At 37.1% G+C, this 26,124-nt stretch overlaps 1 protein-coding gene across 1 annotated transcript in view; it reads right to left on the reverse strand.

The window, feature by feature from the left end:
• The window catches only part of LOC114455403 (contactin-associated protein-like 5), a 202,589-nt gene that overhangs the window by 139,690 nt on the left and 36,775 nt on the right, over positions 1-26,124 (reverse strand). Inside the window, exons 2-3 of the mRNA XM_028436622.1 lie at positions 8,981-9,091; positions 3,318-3,511 (exon numbers count right to left, since the gene is read on the reverse strand). Of these exons, the coding sequence (XP_028292423.1) occupies positions 3,318-3,511; positions 8,981-9,091 (305 nt within the window). The remainder of the gene's footprint in view (positions 1-3,317; positions 3,512-8,980; positions 9,092-26,124) is intronic.

The raw sequence follows: 26,124 nt of genomic DNA on the forward strand, positions 1-26,124 counted from the left end.
ATGTGAATTCTTCTCTTCCAATCACACCTCCTACATTTCATATTGTGGGTGTGGTCCCTCCCCTCGGCGCCGATGCGTTAAGTGCATTGGAGTTCTTAGTAAATCAAGCAAACTGAGGTGTGAGCACCAACCGTCTTTATTTGGGATCTTAGTAAATCAGGTCAGATGTTTAGGAGCGTACAGACATTATGACTGATGTTTTTCTCATCATTAGTTCAAACCCTAAGGTAGAAATAGGCAACTGGCGGCCCAGGGGCCACATGTGGCCCTCGGTCTAATTTTGTGCAGCCGCAAAAACAAATCCCCAAAATTTGTATTTCAAGAAGTTATAGCCCAACAAAATAACTCCCAAAACACACAATTCGACAGCAAATTGCAAAAAGAACACGAAAACACAAAAAGAAACTCCTAAAATACACAAAATGATGACAAAGACAGACAACAACCACAAAATGACTACGAAAACACAAAAAAACATTACAGAATAGTTCCAAAGACACACAAACGAGGCATGTGAATCTCCATCACCGACAACGATTCGATACACATCGCGATACGATACATTAGCGATACGATACATTAGCGATACGTTGAATCCCCTGGCGATACGATTCACTTCTGTTCCCGATTTGACATTGATTTGATGGCGATTCAATACTACTTAATGCGATACAATGCAATTCAACATGATGCAAAGATTTTATACCAAAAATTTAAATATAAAATAAGAAGCTGCACTTCAGTATAGTACTAGAGGCAGTGGATGTATTCATTTCCTTATAAGCAGCAAATTTAACAAAAAAAAAGTGCACATTTTGCATCTATACTAGAACTATGCATCACTTTATGTAACTTTTTGGCATCTTAAAAAGCACAACAAAAACAGGCCTTTTCACCAGTAGCGTTGGGATTTAGACCCAGGTTTAACATAAGGAACAGGAAGTGGTTCCTCACATTTACGACCTGTTTATCACACTGTCACAACTTAAACAGTAAACAGTGACATCATCACTACCAATGAGTGACTTAAAGTGACACTTTCAATAGTAATGTCTATATTCCAGTCTGCCTCAGACACTAACTGTTCAGCAGGAGTTAGACTAATATAGTAGCATTAACATTTATAATATCAATAATAATAATAATAATAATAACATTTCACTATGGTTTATTTCACAACTGCTTGTGCAAAGAAAGATGAAAACTATTAACAGTCACAGCTGCTGTAAACAGACCATCACTGAGTCATATTTAATGTCCATAAGACAAACAAACAAAAAATAAAATGAAATAAAATAAAATAAAATACACTTTCAAAAACAGATCTTATGTTATGTCTTTATCACAGGTAGAGGATGTACCGCCTTACTCTAAGTTATTAAAGATACTTTTCTCACCAGTTTTGCTGGAGCTCTGATTCCAATCTCCCTGAGGGGTGGGGGGTGGGGGGTGGGGGGTAGAGCAGTGCGCTGTATCGATACAACTGAGCCCCTCATTTTGTGTCAAGTTTAGCAGCAAGACATTTTTTACAAACCATCTGATTCTGGTCAAGTTCACCATATGTCTACGCCTGATTTAAAGTTTTTAGGTGCATTATAAATCTGATCTGTAGCTGCTGCTGCTGTCACTGACCTCCGTGTTTCTGTAGCTTTGTTGGGCTACCAACGCGTTTCCCGTCTTTTCAGTCCATGTTCAAAACAAAACACGAAGCATTGGTGGTGCATTCAATGTGCCTCAGAAAAACAGGATAGAATGAAATAAAACATGAAAACAGGAACAAGCAGGTCAGACAATGGATAGACGAAAACAATCGATGCAACCATGGATTTTACCGATGCAGGCACGCAGTGATCGATGCATCTCGATTTCACCCGTAAATTGTACCGATGCACACTGAATGAATCGATACACTCACATCGCGCACGTTTGTATCTAGATACTGATTCGTATTGATTAATCTCCACATGCTTAACACAAGCTGTCAACAAAATTAAACAAAATGACAGGAAAATACTGAAACAACAAAAATTGAGATAGTGATCATGCACAAATCAACAGAAAAATACACAGATTTACAACAAGAACACAAAAAATAACAAAAACATTCATATTAATGCTCAGATCAATCATTATTGTGATGCTGACATAAATGTTGATAATGTGGCCCTCAGATCAGATACTATCACATTTTTGTGGCTCCTGCTGTGAATTGTAAGATCTGAGCTTGAGTTTGTGAAATAAGAAGAGGTTTGGATTATTGGGAACAAGAAACATTAGAAAATGCAGGATTATCTGAGCCTGATTGATAAGCTAGAGGAGATGTGGGGAGGGAACGCTAATATTCACAGAACAATCTCAACGTTGCTGGTGCAAAAAGAAAAGCAAAGAGTTTGGTTTCAGTGTCTGCATAGAAAGAGAAACCAAATGAGCAGAGTTTATTAAATCAATGAAAGACGATATTTATGTTATGAGAAGATCTTTGTTTCCTCTCTGGATTTACTGGCCACTCATTTGATATTTAATACATTTATTAGAAACTGTGCAAATCTTTAAGCAGCAACATATTCGGTTACTACACAAGCACGACTTCAAACCAGGGTTGGACCCAAATATAATTGTAATCACGTAATTGATAATTCGTTACAATTATGGGGTAATTATGATTGTAGTTCAAAAAAATATGTTGCTATTGTAATCATAATTAAATTGTAATTGATTTGAAAATTCTATCAAAATTGTCAACTATAATTTAACGCAAAATTGGGGGAACCACGTTACAGTTCTATGTACAGTTCTACACATATGTAGTTCATAATTATTAATGTTTCATAACAAGCTTTCCCACATTTTATTAAAACCTATATTTTTCATTAATTAGGAAACCTAACAAGGTAATCAATACATAGGAAAGAATTGAAATGATAGATGTTTGTTTTTAGTGTATTTTACAGCTGATTTATGACACATTAGCATAAGAGATGCTAACAAGAAGCTAACACAAGAGGATGGTTACTTTTATTAGGTTATTTATTTCAGTCTTAGTAATTGTTATTAATTGAATATGAAGAACATAATTGTAATTGACTTTCTGAGGATACAAATAATTGTAATTTTATTGTAATTGTAAAAAATGCTATGCACTGTAACCATCATTTCATTGTAATTAAATATAGGTAATTCAAATAGTAATTGTAACTGATACCCCAGCCCTGCAGATAACACATCAAAGCAGAAACACATCAAAGAAAGGTGTCTCTCACCACCGGTGAACGTCAGAACCAAAGATCTTAATGAGAAGATGAATAATAAAGACTTACGCCGACGCTGTCGTCCTGTCGGAGCTGCTTCCAGGCCTGGCCCGTGTCGCTGTACAGCAGCATGTATCTGCTGACCCAGTCCGAGCTGTCGTAACGTCCTTGTGTAGCCACAGCCGTCACCTCCATCCGGTCCCTGAGGTCCACCTGGAGCCAGGGCTCTGGGTCCGTCACCATGGGGGACCACCCACCTGCTCCTGGACGAGACGCACACACTTCAAATCAAACTTTCTTCATAGGACAATGTCAGTGCTCCCTGAAAGAAGAAAACTCTAAGAAAAGTGTGACCATACAGTGAAAGTGAAAAGTGTGAAAGTGATTTATTACTTTTTTTCCCACACTTAAATGTTTCAGATCATCAAACAAATGTCAACATTAGTCAAATATGACACAAGTAAACACAAAATACAGTTTTTAAATGAAGGGTTTTATTAATGAGAGTCCAAAGCTACACGGCCCAATGTGAAAAAGTGTTTTCCCCCTAAACCTAATAACTGGTTGGACCCCCCGGAGCAGCAACTACTGCAATCAAGCATTTGCGATAACTTTCAATGAGTGTTTTACAACGCGGTGGAGGAATTTTGGCCACTCATCTTTGCAGAATTGTTGTAATTCAGCCACATTGGAGCGTTTTCCAGCATGAACCGACTTTTTAAGGTCATGCCACAGCATCTCAAATAGAGTGAGGTCAGGATTTTGACTCGGCCACTCTAAAGTCTCCATTTTGTTTCACTTCAGCCATTCAGAGGTGGACATGCTGGTGTGTTTTGGATCATTGTTCTGCTGTAGAACCCACGTTGGCTTTAGCTTGAGGTCACAAACAGATGCCAGATGTTCTCCTTCAGGATTTTTTAGTAAACAGCAGAATTCATGCTTCCATTTATCACAGCAAGTCTTCCTGGTCCTGAAGCAGCAAAACAGCCCCAGACCATCACACTGCCACCACCATATTTTACTGTTGATATATGTTATTTTTCTGAAATGAGCTGTTACTTTAATGCCAGATGTAATGGGACACAGACCTTCTCGTCAGTCCACAGAATATGGAGATCATCAAGATGTTTTCTGGCAAAAAGCTTTAAAGCTGATATCCAGAGTTTCTGAGAAATCTATGTTTACGTATCATTCTTTTGAAATGCATAAAAATCCCTAACTAGTGTTTTACTATGGTCTACTGCTGGTGGTCATTCATATACATTAATGTATATAAGTCCCTCCTTCGTCCTATAGACCCCTATACAAATGGAAATGATTGCTGAGTGTGCCCAGCCAATAGGCTTCTACTTCCTGTTTCTCAGACTGTCAATCAAAGTGAATGTGGAACTGTGCACGGAAACAAGGCCGAGCATCACAACAGCAAACAGGTAAATATGATATTGGCTCTTACCTGACTCATAGATCTATATCAATGAGACCTTGTTATGTTCCGCGATGCACGTGCAGAAAAGTAGAGGCGTGGCTTCTGGAAAGTGAGGCTGTTTAGGGCGGGGCATCGAGACGTTTCTCAGAAACTTTGAATATCAGCCCTAATGTTCTTTTTTTGGTCTTGGAACTCTGCCATGCAGGTCATGTCTCTTTCTCATGAAGGAGTCATGAACACTGACCTTAACTGAGACAAGTGATGCTGCAGTTCTTTAGATGTTGTTGTGGGGTCTTTTGTCACCTCTTGGATGAGTCGTCGCTGTGCTCTTGGGGTAATTTTGGTCGGCCGGCCACTCCTGGGAAAGTTCACCATTGTTCCATGTTTTGGCCATTTGTGGATAATGGTTCTCACTGTGGTTCTCTGGAGTCCCAAAGCTTTAGAAATGGTTTTATAACTGTTTCCAGACTAAAAGATTTATATGACTTTGTTTCTCATTTGTTCCTGAATGTCTTTGGATCTCAGCATAATGTCTATACATGATCTTTTGGTCTACTTCACTTCATCAGGTTGGTTCTATTTAAGAAGAGGTGTGCAGTAATCAGGCCTGGGCGTGGCTACAGAAATTGAACTCAGGTGTGATCAACCACAGTTCTGTTTTAACAGGAGCTGGGGGGCAAACACTTTTTCACAGAGGGCCATGTAGATTTAGATTTTTTTATTCCTCATTAATAAAACCCTTCATTTAGAAACTGTATTATGTGTTTACTTGTGTTATCTTTGAATCATGCTTAAATTAGATTGACGATCTGAAACATTTAAATGTGGAAAACGTGCAAAAAAGTAAGAAATCAGGGCGAGGGCAAATTCTTTTTCACACCACTGTATATATTGTATATACAGTATATATACATACAGTCAATGTATGACTCAGCAGCAGGGGGCTACAGGTCTGAACTTGGTTTTAGAGATTATCTTTAGCAGTACAAACTTGGTTGTGAAGATAACATCACAACTTGTCAGTAGATGATATAAATAAAGATGTTCCACACGAGCATCAGAACGACTCTTCCTAACCCCGTGTGGGCTCTCACCATGACGGGGGCTTGGTTATGTCACATGGGTCGTCGAAATGCTAACATTTACAGGTAACAGACAAGGTATGAACTGGGACTCAGATTCTCTATTTCAAAGATTCCCAAATTTCAAGTAAGAATTTACTTATTTCCATGTCACTTACATAATTTTCCATTTTATTTCCACATCTTTCTCTGTTTTGATTCATTTACTGGCTGTTAAAGCTGCAGTATGTAGAATTGTGAGACTTATAGAAACAACCACACCCCCCCCTTCATTCGCTGTTTCTAAATCTATCGTCCCTTACCTGTATCCTGGTGAACACTCCAACTGTGGAGCCCTGAGCGACTTTTTTCCTCCATAAAGACTAGTGACAAATGTAGGGACTTTATCTGGTGTTATTGGAGACTTTTCTGATATTGTAGAGACTCTAGTTGAGTTTCTATTACCCTTGGAAATGCGCTAAATCTAAATAGCGCAATGAAAACTGGTACTGGAAAAAACACTCAAATATCACTAAATAGTTTCAACACTTTCATGAGGAGGAATTTCAGACGTTTGGATAATGAAATGTGTCACAAAAGCACCATGGAAAGACTTTTTTATTGTTTAAATAAGAAGAGAAAAAATCAAAAGAATTAAACATCTTGTCATCTTACAGATACACGAAGCTGTGGCTTAGCTGTGAGTCCAGACCCAAAAGTCGTGGGTTCTGGACCCATTTTCAGAGCGAGGGAGCAGACTGTGTCCTGGTCAAACCAAATAAAGAAAATGTTGATGATTCATGCGAATCCTAATGCAGAGAGAAGATGGTGTAGAAGATGGATGGATTAAATTCTGTGAATGAACGTTCACAGCAAAATTGTTATTGATCTTCTGAAAGAACTTTTCAGCAGCTGTGGACGTGCTATTAGTTCAAAAGAACCTGAAGTTTGTACTTTGTTTAGAAGCAGTCTGGGTTTAGAATAAAAGAGAGAAAGTAAATATTACTAAAAACCAGGAATAACCTGTCACGTAAAAAGCAATCAGAAGCGTTTTTACCCCCACTGTCTTTATTTAAAATCAGGCCCTAATATGACAGAAAAAAGCTCATGTGCACATTTTGGAACAATATCACTCATTTCAACACTATTTCACCCCAGGGAACCTGTGACTGAATATCTAGCAAATGCAGCAAATAGACAAATATTTCTCATTATCTTGTCCAAGAACTTTCACTACTTAATCCCACGATTGTGCAGAACTTTGCTGAAAATGAAATGTAAATATCTCTACGGCATGGACTAAACCCTCATTTCCATGTTTTGGCACAATATCTCACATTCCCATGGAACTTTTCCTGTAAAACAAGAGGCTGTGTCTATAAGTGTGAGGATATAACCCTCTTGCTATCTGTAAATCATCTGAAGCATATAAATATGATAATTATCAACAGTATTAGACTCCATTAACCCTGTTTAGCATGTTTGGTATGATTTCAGGAAGTTAATCATTCAGTAAAGTCGTCTAAAAAGGGAACGACCATGAAAGGAAAACTAAACGCTTAAATATAAACAGAAGCTGAAATGGATTAACTAATCCTGGGAGAAAATCAAGGAAATATCGAAACAAAAAATTGGAGACACTTTCTTTTATTTTTAGCATCAATGCCTTTGAGATTTTAGTTTGCCAATGATTAAAGAGTAACTGTAGATGATCCAACATGTTCATTTGATCTTCTTAATCTGACAGTTGAAACATGAGTAAATAACAGCTGCTACAGTAAATTTGTCTGAAAAAATAAAGCCAGGTATCTACCAAAGGTCATATATAATACTAGACGTTATTTTCTTTAAAAGTCCTTTGAGAAGAGCCAGAAGATAAGTGAACATGTTTAGTTTTGATGTGTGTCGCCCCTGTGGTCTTTGTCTATTCTGTTTTCTAGTGTTATTTCTAATGTTTAACTCTTGTCTGTGTGTTCCAGGTATTCCTGCTCATGTCTCCACCTCCCAGTGATGTCAGTGTGTTTGAGTTGTGACTGATTAACTGCCTCATGTTTCCACCCAGGTGTGGCCCGTTCCCAATCAGACCTCCTTGAACACAGAATGATTGATGGTTCGTCGTCAACGTTACCCTCCTCATGTCCTGCTGTACTTTGTTCCTGGTTTCTTTGTGCTGCCGTTTTTTGGATTTTTGTTGTTTGATAATAAATATGGACAATTATTACCAACGCTATCCCTGCCTGCTGCCTCCATCTGTGTCTGCATGTGGGTCCATATCCGTGACAAGGGGGTCTCAACAGAAAAGGTTTGAGAACTGTTTGCATATTTGAGATTCAGATGAATCCATGTTTTCATGAAATCATTCTAATTAAAGATGATTGTGGGACCTAAAGCCATCACAGACGATTTTTACAAATGTGGCCTAAAACCTTCAAAATGTATCAATTAAATCTATTTCTAACAAAACACATTATTATGCACCATATTAAATTTATTGCCTTTTAAAATAGGACTACTTTACCATTTTAGAGCCTGTAAACATCCCATTGTTTTCTGTTGGAGTGAAACATTCAGCCTGATTTATACATCATTTAGCAGCTTTTTAGATTATTTAGCAGCTTTTTAGATTATTTAGAAGCTTTTTAGATCATTTAGAAGCTTTTTCAGTCAAAATAAAAACTTGTGCTGCTTTTTGTTGCTCTAAAAAACCAGAATAAGCTAAAGATGTCGATGTAACTTTCTGTCTAATGAAAGACAACACAGTTCTAACTATAAGGATTCCTAAGAGACAATGAAGAAGAGCTCTCCTAAGGGACCTTTACACTCCCTTAATCAGTGTGCTGACACGCTCTGGTTGCTGAAGTTAGCGAGTAAATCACAGACACACAAACCCTGAGAATAGAAGTCAGTCCTTCATCAGTCCATGATTTAATCACTAATCACATGATTTTAAGATGGAGGAAACACTGGCTCTAAAACTGTAAACTATTCCCTTTTTTAAAAGTTAATAAAACAAATATGGTCCATAATAATGTGTTTTGCACATAGATCTACTAATAAGTACATTTCAAAGCATTTAGGCCACATTTGTAAAAACAGTGGAGGATCCCTTTACGGGCTGCTCGAGTCGTAACAGATGTAACACCACAAATCAACCGTCCGGTTATAGATGCTGTATCAGAAAGTCTGCGTGTATATTTCAGACGTTAAATGTGACTCTGATGTCAGAGAGCTAATGGACCACTCACCGTCTCCACGGTTTAGTTTAGCGTTGTGAGCACCGTAACTCTGGGACGGCTGAGAGGAGCTCTGGAACGATGACTGTGGTAATGTGGAAACCAAAGGGTTGTTACAGGAATCTGTGAAAGAAAAGAGCGACACATCATGTGATCAGATTGGCTGAAATAGAAATGATAAATAAATATATAGGCATTGTTTCTCCTCCTTTGTCAATTCATTTGTTAAGTTAATTACTTTATGAAAAACAGCAGCAGAGCCTCGTGAAACCACTGTAAACATCAATGAGTTTGACGTGTGCAATAAGTTCATATTAAGCATAATTTACATTGAATTCACGTGAGTACTTAGTGGGAATTACCATCCTTGTGTCAAGGGAGCTAACATTACCAGACTAACAATCATTAATCAGAGTTGACTCCAATATTGGGTTCCAATCAATGACAGCGTCATAGATATCAGCAGACGCTGGTATTGATCTCTGCTGATGCTTTACTGCAGTCCTTTTCACTTCCTACTGCTTTATTCTTTAATCTTTTTCCTTCATGTTTGTTTTCTGCCTGTGAAAATACTTCACTTTGTCTGAAGAAAAGCTTTGTTTCCTTTATATCTGTGCTGCAGTCATTCAATGAGGACTTAAAACAGACTGTCTGTGGTTGTGAGACACTAGGATTATTAAAGAATGATGCTAATGACTTAAAGTAGTGACAATTATTTGCAAATAAATGTTCATTAAAATTTCCAAGTAGCATTTATTCGTTGATTATCTATTGTGCTGTGATTGGCACGGCCTGTTAAACACGTCAACATAATAACACACTGTGAGTTATTGATTACAATGTTCACATTTCCCTCGAGTGTTGCACTTTGTAGACGGTTCCTGCCCACGGAGTGAAACAGCTCTCGAACAGATTGACTCTAACACAAGAACCAGCTCTGCAGTGTGTTATAATCTGTGTGTTACACTTACACTCTGTGTTACACTCAGTGTGTAACACACTGCGTTACACTCTGTTACACTACGCGTTACACGCTGCTTTCCACTCCGCGTTACACACTGTTACACTTTGTGTTACACTCTGTGTTACACACTGAGTCACACTACTCGTTAAACTCGGTAAAACTTTGCTTTACACTCTGCCTTCCACTCCGCGTTACACACTGTTACACTTTGCGTTACACTCCTCGTTACACACTGTTACACTTTGTGTTACACACTGTGTCACACTACTCGTTACACTCTGTTACACTTTGTTTTACACTCTGCCTTCCACTCCGCATTACATACTGTTACATTTTGCATTACACTCCTCGTTACACACTGTGTTACACTCTGCGTTACACACTGTTACACTTTGTGTTACACTGTGTTACACACTGTCACACTACTCGTTACACTCTGTTACACTTTGTTTTACACTCTGTTACACTTTGTTTTACACTCTGCCTTCCACTCTGCATTACACACTGTTACACTTTGTGTTACACTCCTCGTTACACACTGTTACACTCTGCGTTACACTTCTCGTTATTCACTGTTACACTCTGCGTTACACACTTACACTCTGCGCTACACACTGTGTTACACTTTGCACTACACTCCACGTTACACTCTGCATCACACACTGTGTTACACTGCACTACACTGCTTGTTACACTCCGCGTTACACTTTGTACTACACTCCACGTTACACTCTGCGTTACACACTGTGATACACACTGTTACACTCTGCGTTACACACTGTTACACTCTGTGTTACACTTTGCACTACACTCCACGTTACACTTTGCACTACACTCCTTGTTACACTCCGCATTACACTTCGCACTACACTCCACGTTACACTCTGCTTTACACACTGCATTACACTTTGCACTACACTCTGCATTACACTTTGCACTACACTCCTTGTTACACTTCGCGTTACACTCTGCATTACACTTCGCGTTACACTCTGCATTACACTTTGCACTACACTCCACGTTACACTCTGCATCACACACTGTGTTACACTGCACTACACTGCTTGTTACACTCCGCGTTACACTTTGTACTACACTCCACGTTACACTCTGCGTTACACACTGTGATACACACTGTTACACTCTGCGTTACACACTGTTACACTCTGCGTTACACACTGTTACACTCTGTGTTACACTTTGCACTACACTCCACGTTACACTTTGCACTACACTCCTTGTTACACTCCGCATTACACTTTGCACTACACTCCACGTTACACTCTGCTTTACACACTGCATTACACTTTGCACTACACTCTGCATTACACTTTGCACTACACTCCTTGTTACACTTCGCGTTACACTCTGCATTACACTTTGCACTACACTCCACGTTACACTCTGCGTTGCACTCGTACTAATTTGAAAATTTCAATTACATTGTACAATATTAAAGGTGTTGCTCAATACAAATAATAATTTAGCAGCTGACTGGTTTTAAATAAAGATCAATGACCGATAATAATCAAAAATTGGTTTGTAATTGAATCAATATGATAAGTGGGCTGATGGACCCCCTCCATTTGGTGCTGGAGGACTTCAGTTCTTTAGGCTTTAAACGTCTCTTTACTAGAACACTCTCAGGCTGAGTTAACATGCTGCTCTGCTCTGACAAATTGAGTCTCTTTGGAATATCGTGGTTGGAGGAGGAAATCCTGCAGGGTCCAGACTCTCCTGAGGCCTCGTGTACAAAGGATGAGTTCAACCTTTTCCACGGTTAAAACCCGCACATATTAATGAGAAACGCTCAATGCTTCACACCACCTTCAGTTTATTCAGCTATTGGTGCTTTTGGTGACACTTGAGGCTGATTATAAACCGTTTGTGTGAGTTTAAACATGAACAAACATCACTACACATGCTGAAAGGCACTGTGGGACGTCTGCTAACTCTGCACCATCACGTTTAAGGACTTTGGGGAGATTTTCTGCCTGTAAATAAAATTAAAGAACCAATACAACTGTAAACTATTTAATGACAAATACAAATATTATCAATTCAATTGTTTTATTTTATTTTTGTTTCATTTGACACATAGTTTAATCTTTTAACAACAGCAATGCATGTTTTATTCTTGTAAAAGTGTTCTATTGTACAGTCCTCCCTAAGGAATAAAATGTAAAGTGTGTTAAAGTGTGAACATCTGGAGTCAATTTTACCAATAAAGATTGAGTGACTCTGAAATAGCCTGAGGAATAATAACACTTAATAACTAAATATTAAATATTAATCATGACAAAATCAGTCATACATGCCCTTAGTGTTCTGGGGTTTTTTCTAACTATAAAAGGAAAATGATCTGTCAGAAAACATTTAATAAGAAAGTGTTATTTGTATTGATTGATTTAATTCTAAATTTGATCAGAGGAATCTCACAGACATAATTTCCTCCCTAAACATAAACTGCCTCTTAATTAACATTTCACCAAATAATATGTGGCGCATTGAAAGCAAATGTATTATTTTGCTATAAAGTGTTTTTATTTTTATTGAGACGATCTGATGCATTTTAAATAGTTGCAAAGAAGAACAATATTTTAGGAGTCTAATTTAGGTTATCTTTTACGATATATCATCAAAAACATTCTCACTGGTAATAATATGTCATCCCACGATAGAAAAGATAAATTCCCATTGATGACGTATGTAAGTGCGCGCAGTGTCGGAAATTAGCGAAGGCCACGAGCCATTTGTCCCTCAATTTAGCCAAGAATGCCCCTAAAAACCTTTTTCCATCTTTGTCAACAACTGATTATTGTCTGTTCACAGGAGCTCTGTCGCGGTGTGCGCCGCCGTCCCTCACACACACAGACACCGCTGCTCGTCATGGCTTACCTGAAGCTACCGTGGGCGATACATCATGGACCGCTACTTGTAATAATACAAGTTTGCAACAGCAGCCCAATGGCTCTTTGCTGCACTAGCTTAGCTTTAGCATTAGCTTGATTTCAAGCTTTAAATGCTACATACACAGTGGTGTGGTGGTTTCTTATGATGAATAAAGTAGCGTTTTGTTTGCAGATCCACCACGACTTATTTCTGCGTTATAGGAATTACAAATTGCGATCCTTTGCTCTCTTTTTTGTGTGTTACTGGCTGCCGAACTGCCGACATGCTAAGTTAACTGTATCTCCGTGTGTGTGAGTGTTCTCCTGTAGCAGAGGCATGCGCACATGCAGCTTTAGAGCTTTTTTTTGTCTTTCTGACCCATTTACACGTATGATTTACACTGTAACTAACACCAGAGCGCTACTGTTTACCTTCCTAAGTGCAATGTTGAAAAGGATCCGGTCTGAAACGCGGCGCAGCGTAGCGTTCCAAAAGTTGTGTAATCAAATACACCGGTAGCTCTGACCACTCGGTTCAAAGGTAAAACATGATTTTTTGTTTTTTAAAAAAGCCGAATTGTACATAATACTTTAATTTACTGACTCACTCATGTAGTTTGAAGCTTTACGTTTTGTTTTGCGCAGTCTTGTCTATGGAGTTCGGTTATCAGCATTTCAAACATTTCACAGGAACACACACACAAGGTATTTATTTATTTATAACAAAAATAAAAATATACTAAATGAGTAAAATAAAACAAAAAAACTAAACAATATTTATACAAAAAGTACACAAAATGACTCCAGAATCACTCTATAATGGCAACCAAAAACAATTATACAAAAAATGCACAAAAAGACAACTGAAAGATAAAAAAACACACATAATGACGACAAAAAACATACATGACAAAAAATATAAAATCGAGATGACATGAACACATTTATCATGTTCATGTCTCATAGAATTCAACCAGGAAAATCACACACACTATTTCACTTTGCACCCACAAATAAACACCTTTATAACACACAGTACAGTATGTACACCTCTTTGTACATCCAGCCTTCAAACACATACTCATTTGGCCATAATTAACAACTCTACTTAAGTTCCCACGATATCAATACATACTTACTACGGACACGTTACTAGCAACCAAAAACAATTATACAAAAAATGCACAAAAAGACAACTGAAAGAGGAAAAAAAAATACTCATTACTCCAAAAAACATACATTACAGAGAAATACAACAAAAATATGAACATGACTCAAAATACACAGAACTAAATATTTATACAAAAAATACACAAAATAACAGAAATGAACAAAATTGCACAAAATGACTGCAGAATCACACTACAATGGCAACAAAACAACTATAATTATACAAAAAAGCACAAAAACACAACAGAAAGATACGCAAATACACGTAATGACTCCAAAAAACATACATTACAGAAAAATACACCAAACAAAAAAAGTGAGTAAAAAAAAACCAATACATTTATCATGTTCAATTAAACCAGGGAAATCACACACACCCACAAATAAACCCTTTATAACACTACAGAGTATGTACACCTCTTTGTACATCCAACCTTCAAACACAAACTCATTTGGTCATAATTAACTCTACTTAAGCTCCCACATGAATGCATACTTCTGACGGGCACTGTACTAGTGTAGTTTAATTACAGCAAATCAAAGAGATATTTATCAACCATAACTTTATGTAACTCATTATAAAATATAAAATAAACAAGATTTAGCAGCAGTAAAAACACTATTGTAGTTATTTTTGCTTTTTATTGAGAAGGTAAATTCATTGCATACAATAACACTAATAGAGTGATCCACATGCAAAAATGAATTCCATAAAATATCAGCCCATGAGCTCTTCAGTCAGCAGATATTGTAGCTTTTTTAATGTGTCTAGTGTTGATGTATTCACATTCATTTGTGTTTGTGAGGAACCTGCTTACACTGTAAGTTTGGAATTATTTTATTTATTGTTTTTATTTTTCGTTACCAAGATAAATACCATAAATTATCAGGATAAATATTTTCATGAAATCATTTTAATTAAGGGTGATTGTGGGACCAAAAGTCATTACAGACGATTTTTACAAATGTGGACTAAAACCTTCAAAATGTATTAATTAAATCTATTTCTAACAAAACACATTATTATGCACCATATGCACCATATTATGCATTTAAGCCACATTTGATAAATACCATAAATTATCAGGATAAATATTTTAGTCTATATTGCCCATCCCTAGTATACATGCAACATAAAGAGCGTTCCTCTTCTTATGGTTCAAACTATTTCTAAAGGAAGTCTCTCCCGTCTTTCAAAGTTGACTAAAAGCTTTAGTGTTTTGCTTTTGCTCTCAATCCAATCTGCACTTTAGACTTCTTTGTACAACAAATGGGACCTTGATGTCCTGGAGAAGAGAAAAAACAACCAATAACATTTTATGGCATGAGACATATTCTTAAATCGACATGTAGAGTCATAACTGTCAAGCTCTGCTGCCACTAAAAACATCTCTCCATGTGCAGAATGTGCATCTTATAAACCTCGTTGTTGTTTACTGGCCTCGTGTTGGGAATCGGCAGCGACTAGCTGTCAATCACACAGACTTATGGAAGTGGGCGAGTTGGCGGCTGCTGCCAGGCTGCGTCTTTGGCCTGTGGGATAATTGAAAATCCTCCACAGCCGTGAATGTGATTGTGGAAACTCAAACTCTTTATGCAAAGCTTCGGGTCTTAAATCTTATATTCATACACGGGCCCAGACGGGTATCTGCATGATACCACCACAACAACAACACACACACACACACACAACTATGAGTGAGTGAGTGTGAGACCTCTTCAAGCCATAAATAAACCACGTCCAAAGGGAAATATAAATAAATAAATCTATTAACACATGAGGCAGAGACGTTTCGGTGCTGCAGCTGCATTCCACAGAGTCCTGGTACACCACCCACGGTCACACATTATCTCTGAAGGAGGAAGAATGGAGGATGTTGACCTGTCAGCTTGACTCTCACAGCATTATTTAAAATAAAAAACTGATTTACAAATGGTTTGTGTGCAGAAAACCCGTGAGCGAATGTAACTGTCAAAGCTAAGTTAATCTACTAACCCCATGGAAGCAGGTAATAAAACAAGCAATCTATCTGCTCAATCTGTTTACGTCTGATTAATGTGTAAACTGTGGATCAGATCTGTGTAGGGATTCTGTGAAACCATGGAATTCCTGTTCTGACCAGTTTTTTTTGTTGTTATCTTAAATCTAGCTTCAAAATGACACAGAATTGCCTCAAAAATCCTAAATGTACACTAGGCCTTGGACTTGAACGCGTTGCAATTAATTAATTGCAGAAAAATAACGCAGAAAAATATAACGCAGCTAATCTTTTTTTTTTTTTTTGCACTCCAAACAGTGCAGAACCGTTTTCATTGCACAAGTTGCCGATGTACCATAAATGATAATACTGATGCACAAACCACAAACTGCACTGGACTTGGTGTTAAACCTGAGGATGATTATCTGGTAATTACAGGTTTCACAGATAATGCTTTAGGATCATATTAAGGGTGTATTTCACTGAGTATCGTATTGATCCAAAAAACGTCCCAATCATTTTTTTAATCATGTTTTTTAATGAGAAAAACGCTAACATTAGCTTAGCACGTAAACTCCCAGTCATTAGGTGTCAGTGAATGCACCATCAGACCTTGTTGAACTACCTCACTCCTCTATTATTTTAAGCTGGAAATATCTTATACTTCATTTTCACAAAACATACAGTGCACGTTTATAAATGTCTGTGTGCAGTTAGTCACCATTTACGTTTTCTCAGAAGTAAAAAAATAAATAAATAAATTGTATTTCAGAAAACATAAGATAATCCTTATTCATCTCGCAAAGCAGGATCATTTCATATCATTTTGTCATTATTGATAGCGTGATGTCCAGAGCCGTAGCACCACATCTTGTTGGACTCCTACTGTAACTTATGTAAAACTCTACTAGAGTTCTTGCATTATTAAATAAGCGTTATTTTTTTCTTCACATTAACCCATAATTTCCCAACCTTTTTCGGGTCGTGACCCCATTTTAACACCACAAATGTCCAGCGACCCCAGAAACATTTTTTTTTCTATAATTAGTTTTTGATCATGTTTATTAAAGTGTGTTATTAATACAGATTAGCCAGGATTAGTGACAAGTGTGCCATCTTAAATATATACTGCATTTTATTTGACAAAGTTTTAGTATAGGATACAGTTATTTGATATTTATTGTGTGTGAAAAATAATATGTCAAAAGTGACCCCACATGAGGTCCTGAACCTAAGGTTGAAAAAAACTGCAATAACCTAATAACTCCATATCCATTACTTGTATTTTACTATATTTTAGTGGATTATTGAATATTGTGTGTGTAACATATTTTTGCTACAATTTAGGGGCAGCTGGTAATTATTTATTTATTTTTTCTGGAGGGGGAGGGGCTATAACTAACACACACACAAAGCAAACATGTAAAAATGTTAATAAAAGGTAAATATAGAATGATTAGGATGATGAGGACACTCTGGACACCTACTTATATATATATATATATATATATATATATATATATATATTTTAATAATTGTATTTCCAATTAAGATTTGACATGCAAAAGGAATGTTCCATCATTTAAATATATTAACAGTGCACGTAGTTTATTTCAAACAAAATAATATATTGCCTAAAAAAAGATGTGTTTTTAAGTTCACCTCTGAAAAATGTAGTAAGCAGCAGATTTCCCTCATTTCACCCTCTCTCTCTCTTTATGTATTTTTGTTCTTGAGATGAAACATGCTGCTGTGTATCTGTGTATCTCCTGCTACTTGTTACATCCACAGCAGCAGCAGCACATGTGGGTCGTACCATTTGCACTGTGTTAAAGGGGCCCAAGAATCATCCAACGTCCACGGACCTCTAGATCACGTTCATAACACGTTGGTCGGTCTGGACCACACCTGCACGTCTATATAACGTCCATAACGGGTCGGCATCTGACGTCATGACCACGACCTCATCTGGACCTTGATACGACGTTCAACGTTTGAAGCATCTTAACATATGAAATTTAAACAGCCTTGCTGAGTGGAACAAACTGTCAGCGTCACATGTGAACATTTTTAAATCAAAGTTAAAGGCACTTTTTCTCTACTGCGTATGATTGAGAGAGAGATTTATGGTCATATTGTTGATGTCGTGTTTGTTGATGATTTTAATTGATTTTACTGATGATTTTAATTGATTTTACTGATGATATTAAATGTTCTTATTGATTTTAAACAATTGAATGTTTTATCATGTAAAGCACATTGAGTTGCCTTGAGTATGAAATGCGCTATACAAATAAATTTGCCTTGTCTTGCCTTACTTACACATGCGTGTGTATGTGCTTCTGTTTATTAAATATCATTATTCAGTATTATTCACAGTCACTCAGTATATAGGCAAGGCAAGGCAAATTTATTTATATAGCGCATTTCATACTCAAGGCAACTCAATGTGCTTTACATGATAAAACATTCAATTGTTTAAAATCAATAAGAACATTTAAATCAATAAGAACAATTAAAATCATCAGTAAAATCAATTAAAATCATCAGTAAAATCATCATTACATCAACAACATGACAAAAAATCTCTCTCTCAATCATATGCAGTAGAGAAAAAAAGTGCCTTTAACTTTGATTTAAAAATGTTCACATTAGATACTGACTTCAGCTCCGCTGGCAGTTTGTTCCACTTCTTTGCAGCATAACAACTAAAAGCAGCATCACCATGTTTACTGTGAACTCTGGGCTCCACTATCTGATCTGTGTCCATAGATCTGAGAGACCTGCTGGGTTCATACCTGACTAACATGTCACTGATGTATTCTGGACCAAACCCATTCACAGATTTATACACCAGCAGCAGAACTTTAAAGTCTATTCTGAGGCTGACTGGGAGCCAGTGTAAAGACTTTAAAACTGGAGTAATGTGTTCTGACCTCTTTGTTCTGGTTAAGACCCGAGCTGCAGCGTTCTGAACCAGCTGTAGCTGTTTGATGCTCTTTTGGGGGATTCCTGTCAGAAGACCATTACAATAGTCCAGTCTGCTGGAGATAAAAGCATGGACCAGTTTCTCCTGATCTTTCTGAGCCATTAAACCTTTCACTCTGGAGATGTTCTTTAGGTGGTAGAAGGCTGTTTTTGTGATAGATTTGATCTGACTGCTGAATGTAAGATCTGAGTCAATCAGAACACCAAGGTTTTTGACTTGGTCTTTAGCTTCTAAAGATCCAGACTCAAGATAATTGCTGACAGCAGTCCTCTTTTCCTTGTTACCAAAGACAATCACCTCCGTCTTGTCATGGTTTAGTTGAAGGAAGTTTTCACTCATCCAGCAGTTTACTTTTTCTAAACAGTCACACAACACCTCAATGGGACCATAGTCATCTGGGTTCAGTGATAGATATAGTTGTGTGTCATCTGCGTAGCTCTGATAATCAACCTTACAGTTCTGTAAAATTTGTCCTAAAGGAAGCATGTAAAGGTTAAACAGAAGAGGTCCAAGAACAGATCCCTGAGGAACCCCACAGGACATTGGTAATCTGTCAGATTCAAAGTTTCCAATGCTTACAAAATAGCTTCGCTCCTCCAAGTAGGACTTAAACCATTGCATTACTTTTCCATTTAGTCCAACCCATGTTTACAATCTGTGCAACAAAATTGTATGATCTACAGTGTCAAATGCAGCACTTAGATCCAACAGAATAAGAACAGATACTTTTCCTGAATCAGTGTTCAACCTTATGTCATTGATCACTTTGATAAGAGCAGTTTCAGTGTGTGATGAGAACGAAAACCTGACTGAAATTTATCAAATATTTTGTTGAATGTTAAGAATTGACTCAGTTGGTTGAAGACCACCTTCTCAATGATCTTGGCCATGAATGGAAGGTTCTGATTGGTCTATAGTTAGCCAGTATAGAGGCATCCAGTGTTCTCTTTTTTAACAGCGGTTTCACAGCAGCTACTTTCAGGGATTTTGGTACGGTGCCTGATTGGAATGAGCAGTTAATTATCTGACACAAATCAGTGACAATTGACTTTACAACAGTTTTAAAGAAGTTTGAGGGTATTGTGTCAAGGCAACACGTTGATGGATTCAGCTGCTGAACAGTCTCCTCTATTGTTTTTGGGTTCACTGTAATAAACTCTAACATTGTAGTTGACTCATCCCTCAGTGGTTGAAGCTGTTCAAGCTTTTTGTGATTTTGCTGGTTTGTTCTGATGTTTGACCTTATTGATTGTATTTTTTCATTGAAATATACAGCAAATTCATTGCATTTTCCAGCTGACAGTAATTCAGGGGCTATCTGATCTGGGGGGGTTGTGAGCTTTTCAATTACAGAAAACAACGTGCGAGAGTTGTTGACATTTTTGGCAATAATTTCAGAAAAGTATTGCTGCCTTGCTTTGAACAAGCCATCATTGAATTTTCGCAGACTTATTTTGTACAGTTCTAGATGAATTTGGAGTTTTGTTGATATATCCAAGTGTACTTCATTAACATTTATGTTCTGCCATCTTTTTAAAAATAAATAATGTCGAGTTCCCATTGAGCAAGTCTACGTTGAAACGAACGCGCACACAACAAGAACGTCAAAATTGCATATTAACATTACAATACCCCCAAAATGAATAGTATTGTAGGGTATTACAGTGCAAAACAGTTATTAAAATGTATTTTAATGCTGTATTTTGTCAGACAATTAATTTGGTAAACATTTAAAAAAACTGACAATGTACCTTTGAAAAATGATGTGGATAGAAAAGATTCATATCTGGCTTTATTTCACGGTGTGACAAACGTTGGTCGTTCTGATGTTCATATGCTGTGATCTTGAAAGCATCAGGGGATCCAGCCCACCATGGACCACCTGTATTTGTGGGATGTCTAGAGTACGTCTTTTTAGGACATCCAGACCACGTGAAAACTTTCATTCTGCACCCGCCAAAGACGTCTTCCCAACTTCAGGCCATCACGTCATTTCAACGTTGTTTCAACGTCGTCTGCTCAGTGTGGGGTGCTAGGTGCTAGCTAGGGCTCTGACGTAGCATGAATAATGTCTTTAGTGCAAAACTGTGATTAACAACCAGCTTATTTTCACACAGGGCCCTTTTCATTCCAATATAAATCATCTAAAAATGTTTAAAATGCATTTTTGTACATATATACTGTATAAAATAGACTTCTGAGGACCCCCCCTGGGTACTCAGTACCCTTTACCCTCCCAGTCCGACACCCCTGGCGATGTCTATCGTATTGTTTAATATTGGCATATATTGCACGTGGCTAATGAAATATTGCAGCGTAACTGTCTCATTTATGTAAATCATCTGAAGAATAAAAAGATATAAAACTAATCACTGTATAGTACGTATTGAACATGTTGGGTAAGATGTCAGGAGGTCTAATTTCCAGTGAAGTCATTTAATACGGAAAAGTGCAACGTGACACACGAGTGAACTCTGAAATGGAATTTTTAGACGGAAAACCATTGAGAGGAGCGATTGCAAACAGATCAAATTAGCACACACACATAATGATTTATTAAAAATGCAACTGATTTGCGGGAACTCTTTTGTGCATTTATTATTGATCATGTTTTACAGGCAGGTGTTAACTGTCAGCGTTACGCTCTACGGGACGAGACACAGAGAAATACAACAGATTCAAAAAGAATTAAAATGTGTATTTTTTTCGTTTTTATCTTGCTTTCTTTTCTTGATTTCATCTTTGTTTTTTTTTTTTCTCTGTGATCTCATGTCATGTTTCTACTGCTGGTTTGATTATGTCTGTTTATAAATGACACGGTTTTATGTTTGGAATCTTTTATTCTTCCCACTTTTTTAGTTGGAACTACTTTACAAAGCAATTTCTGTTGCTATAACCGTACAGAGCGTTCATGACATCATCATCATCATCATCATCATCATCATCATCATCACAAACCACCTCAATCAGCAGAAAAACAATCATGTTTAAAAGAAATTAATAAAGACTTATTTTCACTTGATCTTCTACGTTTATTCCAGGCAGGGTTGGGGTCAATTATAATTGTAAATGTAATTGAAAAAAATATGGAGGTGTTTTAATCGTAATTGAATTGTAATCGAGGTCAGAAAACTGTCAATTACATTTTATATTAAACACAAACCTGTGAAACCATGTTAACAATTATTAAAACATGTTTCAGATCAATTTCTCCCACAACCTGTCACTTCTCATGATGATCATTTTACCATTTTAAAAAAATAAATATATATATAAATCTATGGGTAAACTGACAGAAAAAGGCTCAGACGTCCACACCAACCATATTAATACCAATATTTGCATTGATTATGAAGCCTAACAATGTAACCAATAGATGAGAAACTAATTAGATGATAGATGATATTTTTTGTGCATTTTACAGAAGATTTAAGACATGGATCAAAATCACCCGTTAGCATTAGAGATGCTAACAGAACGCTAACACAAGGGGTAGGTCATGTTTTATGGGGTAATTTATTAGAGGCTCAGTAATTGTGAATAATAGTAATTGAACTTTGGCATTTGAGAAAATAATTGTAATTGACTTTTAGGGGAAAAAAAAAATGTTGTAATTGTAATTTTAGTTATAACATAATTTAAAAATCCCTGTTACCGTAACCATAATTGTGTTGTAATTGAACATGAATAATTATAGACGTAATTGAAAAAGGTAATTGACCCCAACACTGATTTCAGGAAACTGAATGAATAAAATAATGTGAAATATCTCCAGGTTTATGTCTATTCTACATATCATGTGTGTGGTCGTCACTTTTATAACAGCCGTACATTAACTTTACATTAACATTAATTTCCTCCACTTCAATCAGCTGTTTTTCCTTCTGAGCTATAAAAGGATCACATCAGCCTACTGTAGTGAAACATCATGAAATAAATAAGGAATCCTGTCCTAACGTGACCTTATTCTCATATTGCTGCTATTATTCTTAAAGACAGTTTGTCTCTGAGCTGGTCAGGCTTCATAAGTCACCACCACCTCCTAAATATAGAGAGATGTTCAAATACTCACACTGAGGTCATGGAAATTAATAAAATACAGTCATTCTAGAGCAGAGGTGGACAACTGGCATTTTCTGGCCCCCACCGTCATAACATTGTATCTGATGTGAGGGCCACATTATCAATATTCATGTCAGCATTTTGAATAAGGACCAATATGAGCTTTTTTGCTGATGTTTTGTGTGTCATAATTGTCTTTTTCTGATTAGGTGTTATTTTTGGTGTATTTTTCTGTCAATCTGAGGTTTCCTGTTGTGTCTCTGATTATTCTCTGCCTCAGTTTAAACATTTATGTTTCATCGTCTTTTTCTGTTTAGGTTTTGTTGGCCATCAATGGTTGTTTTTTACACAGATATAAAAAAACAAATATGTGATATTGTTTGAGACAACATAATAAAAAATGAGTACGGCACTTTTGCCTATTAGCCTAGAGTTGTAAGGTACAGTAAATACTAAGTGTTTATAATTCTGAATAAACACAGAGGGCATCGCATTAAAAGTAGCCTTAAAGATAAGTTTCATTGTAATTGATTCATACATTTCTAATAAACGATTAGTTAAATGGTAAATTACAAGACATAGAAACAATGAAGATGAACAAAAAAATGTGCGCAGTTATCTGGACTTTTTCAGTGAGACCACGTGATCGAAGCTAAAATGACGATATAACGAGTTCTGTTTGGAATCAGTGGTTCATTTAAAGATAACAGTAAAAGTGAAACTCGCTAAGATATGAAAAACCAAACAACACATTACAATCCAGAGTAACACAGAAAACAGCAAGCTGCTGTTGTTAGCTGCTACTAGCAGCTATATTAGCAGCTGCTGCTGCTGCTACTACTAGAACGTGCTACTAGCTGCTGCTAGTTGCCATTAACTGCTGCTGCAACTACTAAATGTGCTACTAGCTGCCATTAGCTGCTGCTACTACTAGGAAAATGTGCTACTAGCTGCTTCTAGCTGCCATTAGCTGCTGCTACTACTACTAGAATGTGCTACTAGCTGCTTCTAGCTGCCATTAGCTTCTGCTGCTACTACTAGAATGTGCTACTAGCTGCTGCTAGTTGCCATTAACTGCTGCTGCAACTACTAAATGTGCTACTAGCTGCCATTAGCTGCTGCTACTACTAGGAAAATGTGCTACTAGCTGCTGCTAGCTGCCATTAGCTGCTGCTGCTACTACTAAAATGTGCTACTAGATGCTTCTAGCTGCCATTAGCTGCTGCTGCTACTACTAGAATGTGCTACTAGCTGCTTCTAGCTGCCATTAGCTGCTGCTGCTACTACTAGAATGTGCTACTAGCTGCCATTAGCTGCTGCTGCTACTACTAGAATGTGCTACTAGCTGCTGCTAGCTGCCATTAGCTGCTGCTGCTACTACTAGAATGTGCTACTAGCTGCTGCTAGCTGCCTTTAGCTGCTGCTGCTACTACTAAATGTGCTACTAGCTGCTTCTAGCTGCCATTAGCTGCTGCTACTACTACTAAAATGTGCTGCAAGCTGCCATTAGCTACTGTTGCTACTACTAAAATGTGCTACTAGCTGCTGCTAGCTGCCATTAACTGCTGCTGCTACTACTAAATGTGCTACTAGCTGCTTCTAGCTGCCATTAGCTGCTGCTGCTACTACTACTAATATGTGCTGCTAGCTGCCATTAGCTACTGCTGCTGCTACTACTAAAATGTGCTACTAGCTGCTGTTAGCTGCTATTAGCTACTGTTGCTACTACTAAAATGTGCTACTAGCTGCCATTAGCTGCTGCTGCTGCTACTACTAAAATGTGCTACTAGCTGCTGCTAGCTGCCATTAGCTGCTGCTGCTACTATTAAAATGTGCTACTAGCTGCTACTAGCCATAAATCTACCAACCAGGTCATTAACTCCCTCCCTTCTCGAGAAAAGGCAAATAACAAAATCTTTAGGATCATTTATTGCTAAAGATTTACGGCTGTATTCCGTGTTAGAGGACTGAGATAGATACACTTACAGTAGCTCACTGAAAGATGTCATTAAAAGTGAATCATTGTTGACTGAATAATGTTCTACTTAGGAATTTATCTGCAGATAAAAGTCTCATTTGTTTGTGTCCAAGGAGAGACTTCTGTTACAGTAAACATTCAATATTTTAAAAGCACGAGAATGAGCCGCTGATTAATTTGATTATAAACTGTGTGTTTTACAGCAGCTCTTTGTTTAGTGTGTTTATTATATTTTATTTTGTTACACTGAGGATGCTTTAATACACAATAAAAGAGGTAAATGCAAATGTTTTTTAAACAGTAATTCATCACAGTGAGAAACACAGAAATGCTGAGAAAATGTGCGTCAATAATTAATTCATAATGGAATTATAGTTCATATAATTGTAATCAAATGTAATTTAAAGTACTTAAATATTCCACCTCTACTACAGTTACACATATAGTTACTATAATACTTAGAACATCAACAAGAAGCTGAGGACCTTCAACAGGAAGTCAATGAAGCTGTAGAAATGCCACACTATCATACTATACTATAAACCCATATAGTATATACTGTCTAGTATATACTATAAGTATGATTAGGATGATGAGCGTTCCCAATGAAGTATACTTCCAAGTTTCCCAAGATGCATTTGGAATGTTAAAAAACCTTGTTCACACTGAGGCTAAATATCTCTGTGGATTCTCCACCTTTACTTTGAAAGTTCTGAAAACATTTGACGTGAGAAAGTGACCAAGTAGAATATCAACATGTGCTCATTTCATCCATAAAACTCACGTAAACACATTTCATTCGCACATTTTCAGAGACCCTCCATTGTGCTACTGACTTGACTTCCTGTTAACTTTAAAATAAGAGCCTATTTACACACAACAAAAAACAAAGGGAACACAAGAAGAGATGCTTTTATTTTGAGCATTTTACATTCTGCTCGCAATGCATCATGGGATGGTTGAGTATGACTAGTGTGCTCACCGTGCATACTTTCACTGTTTTTACAAATGTGGCCTAAAATCTTTGAAATGTCCTCATTAGTAGATCTATGTCTAACTAAACACATTATTATTATTTAATTAACTGTTAAAAATGTCACTACTTTACAGTTTTAGAGCCTGT

Source organism: Gouania willdenowi, chromosome 21 (genome assembly GCF_900634775.1).
Source record: "Gouania willdenowi chromosome 21, fGouWil2.1, whole genome shotgun sequence".
Lineage (NCBI taxonomy): Eukaryota > Metazoa > Chordata > Actinopteri > Blenniiformes > Gobiesocidae > Gouania > Gouania willdenowi.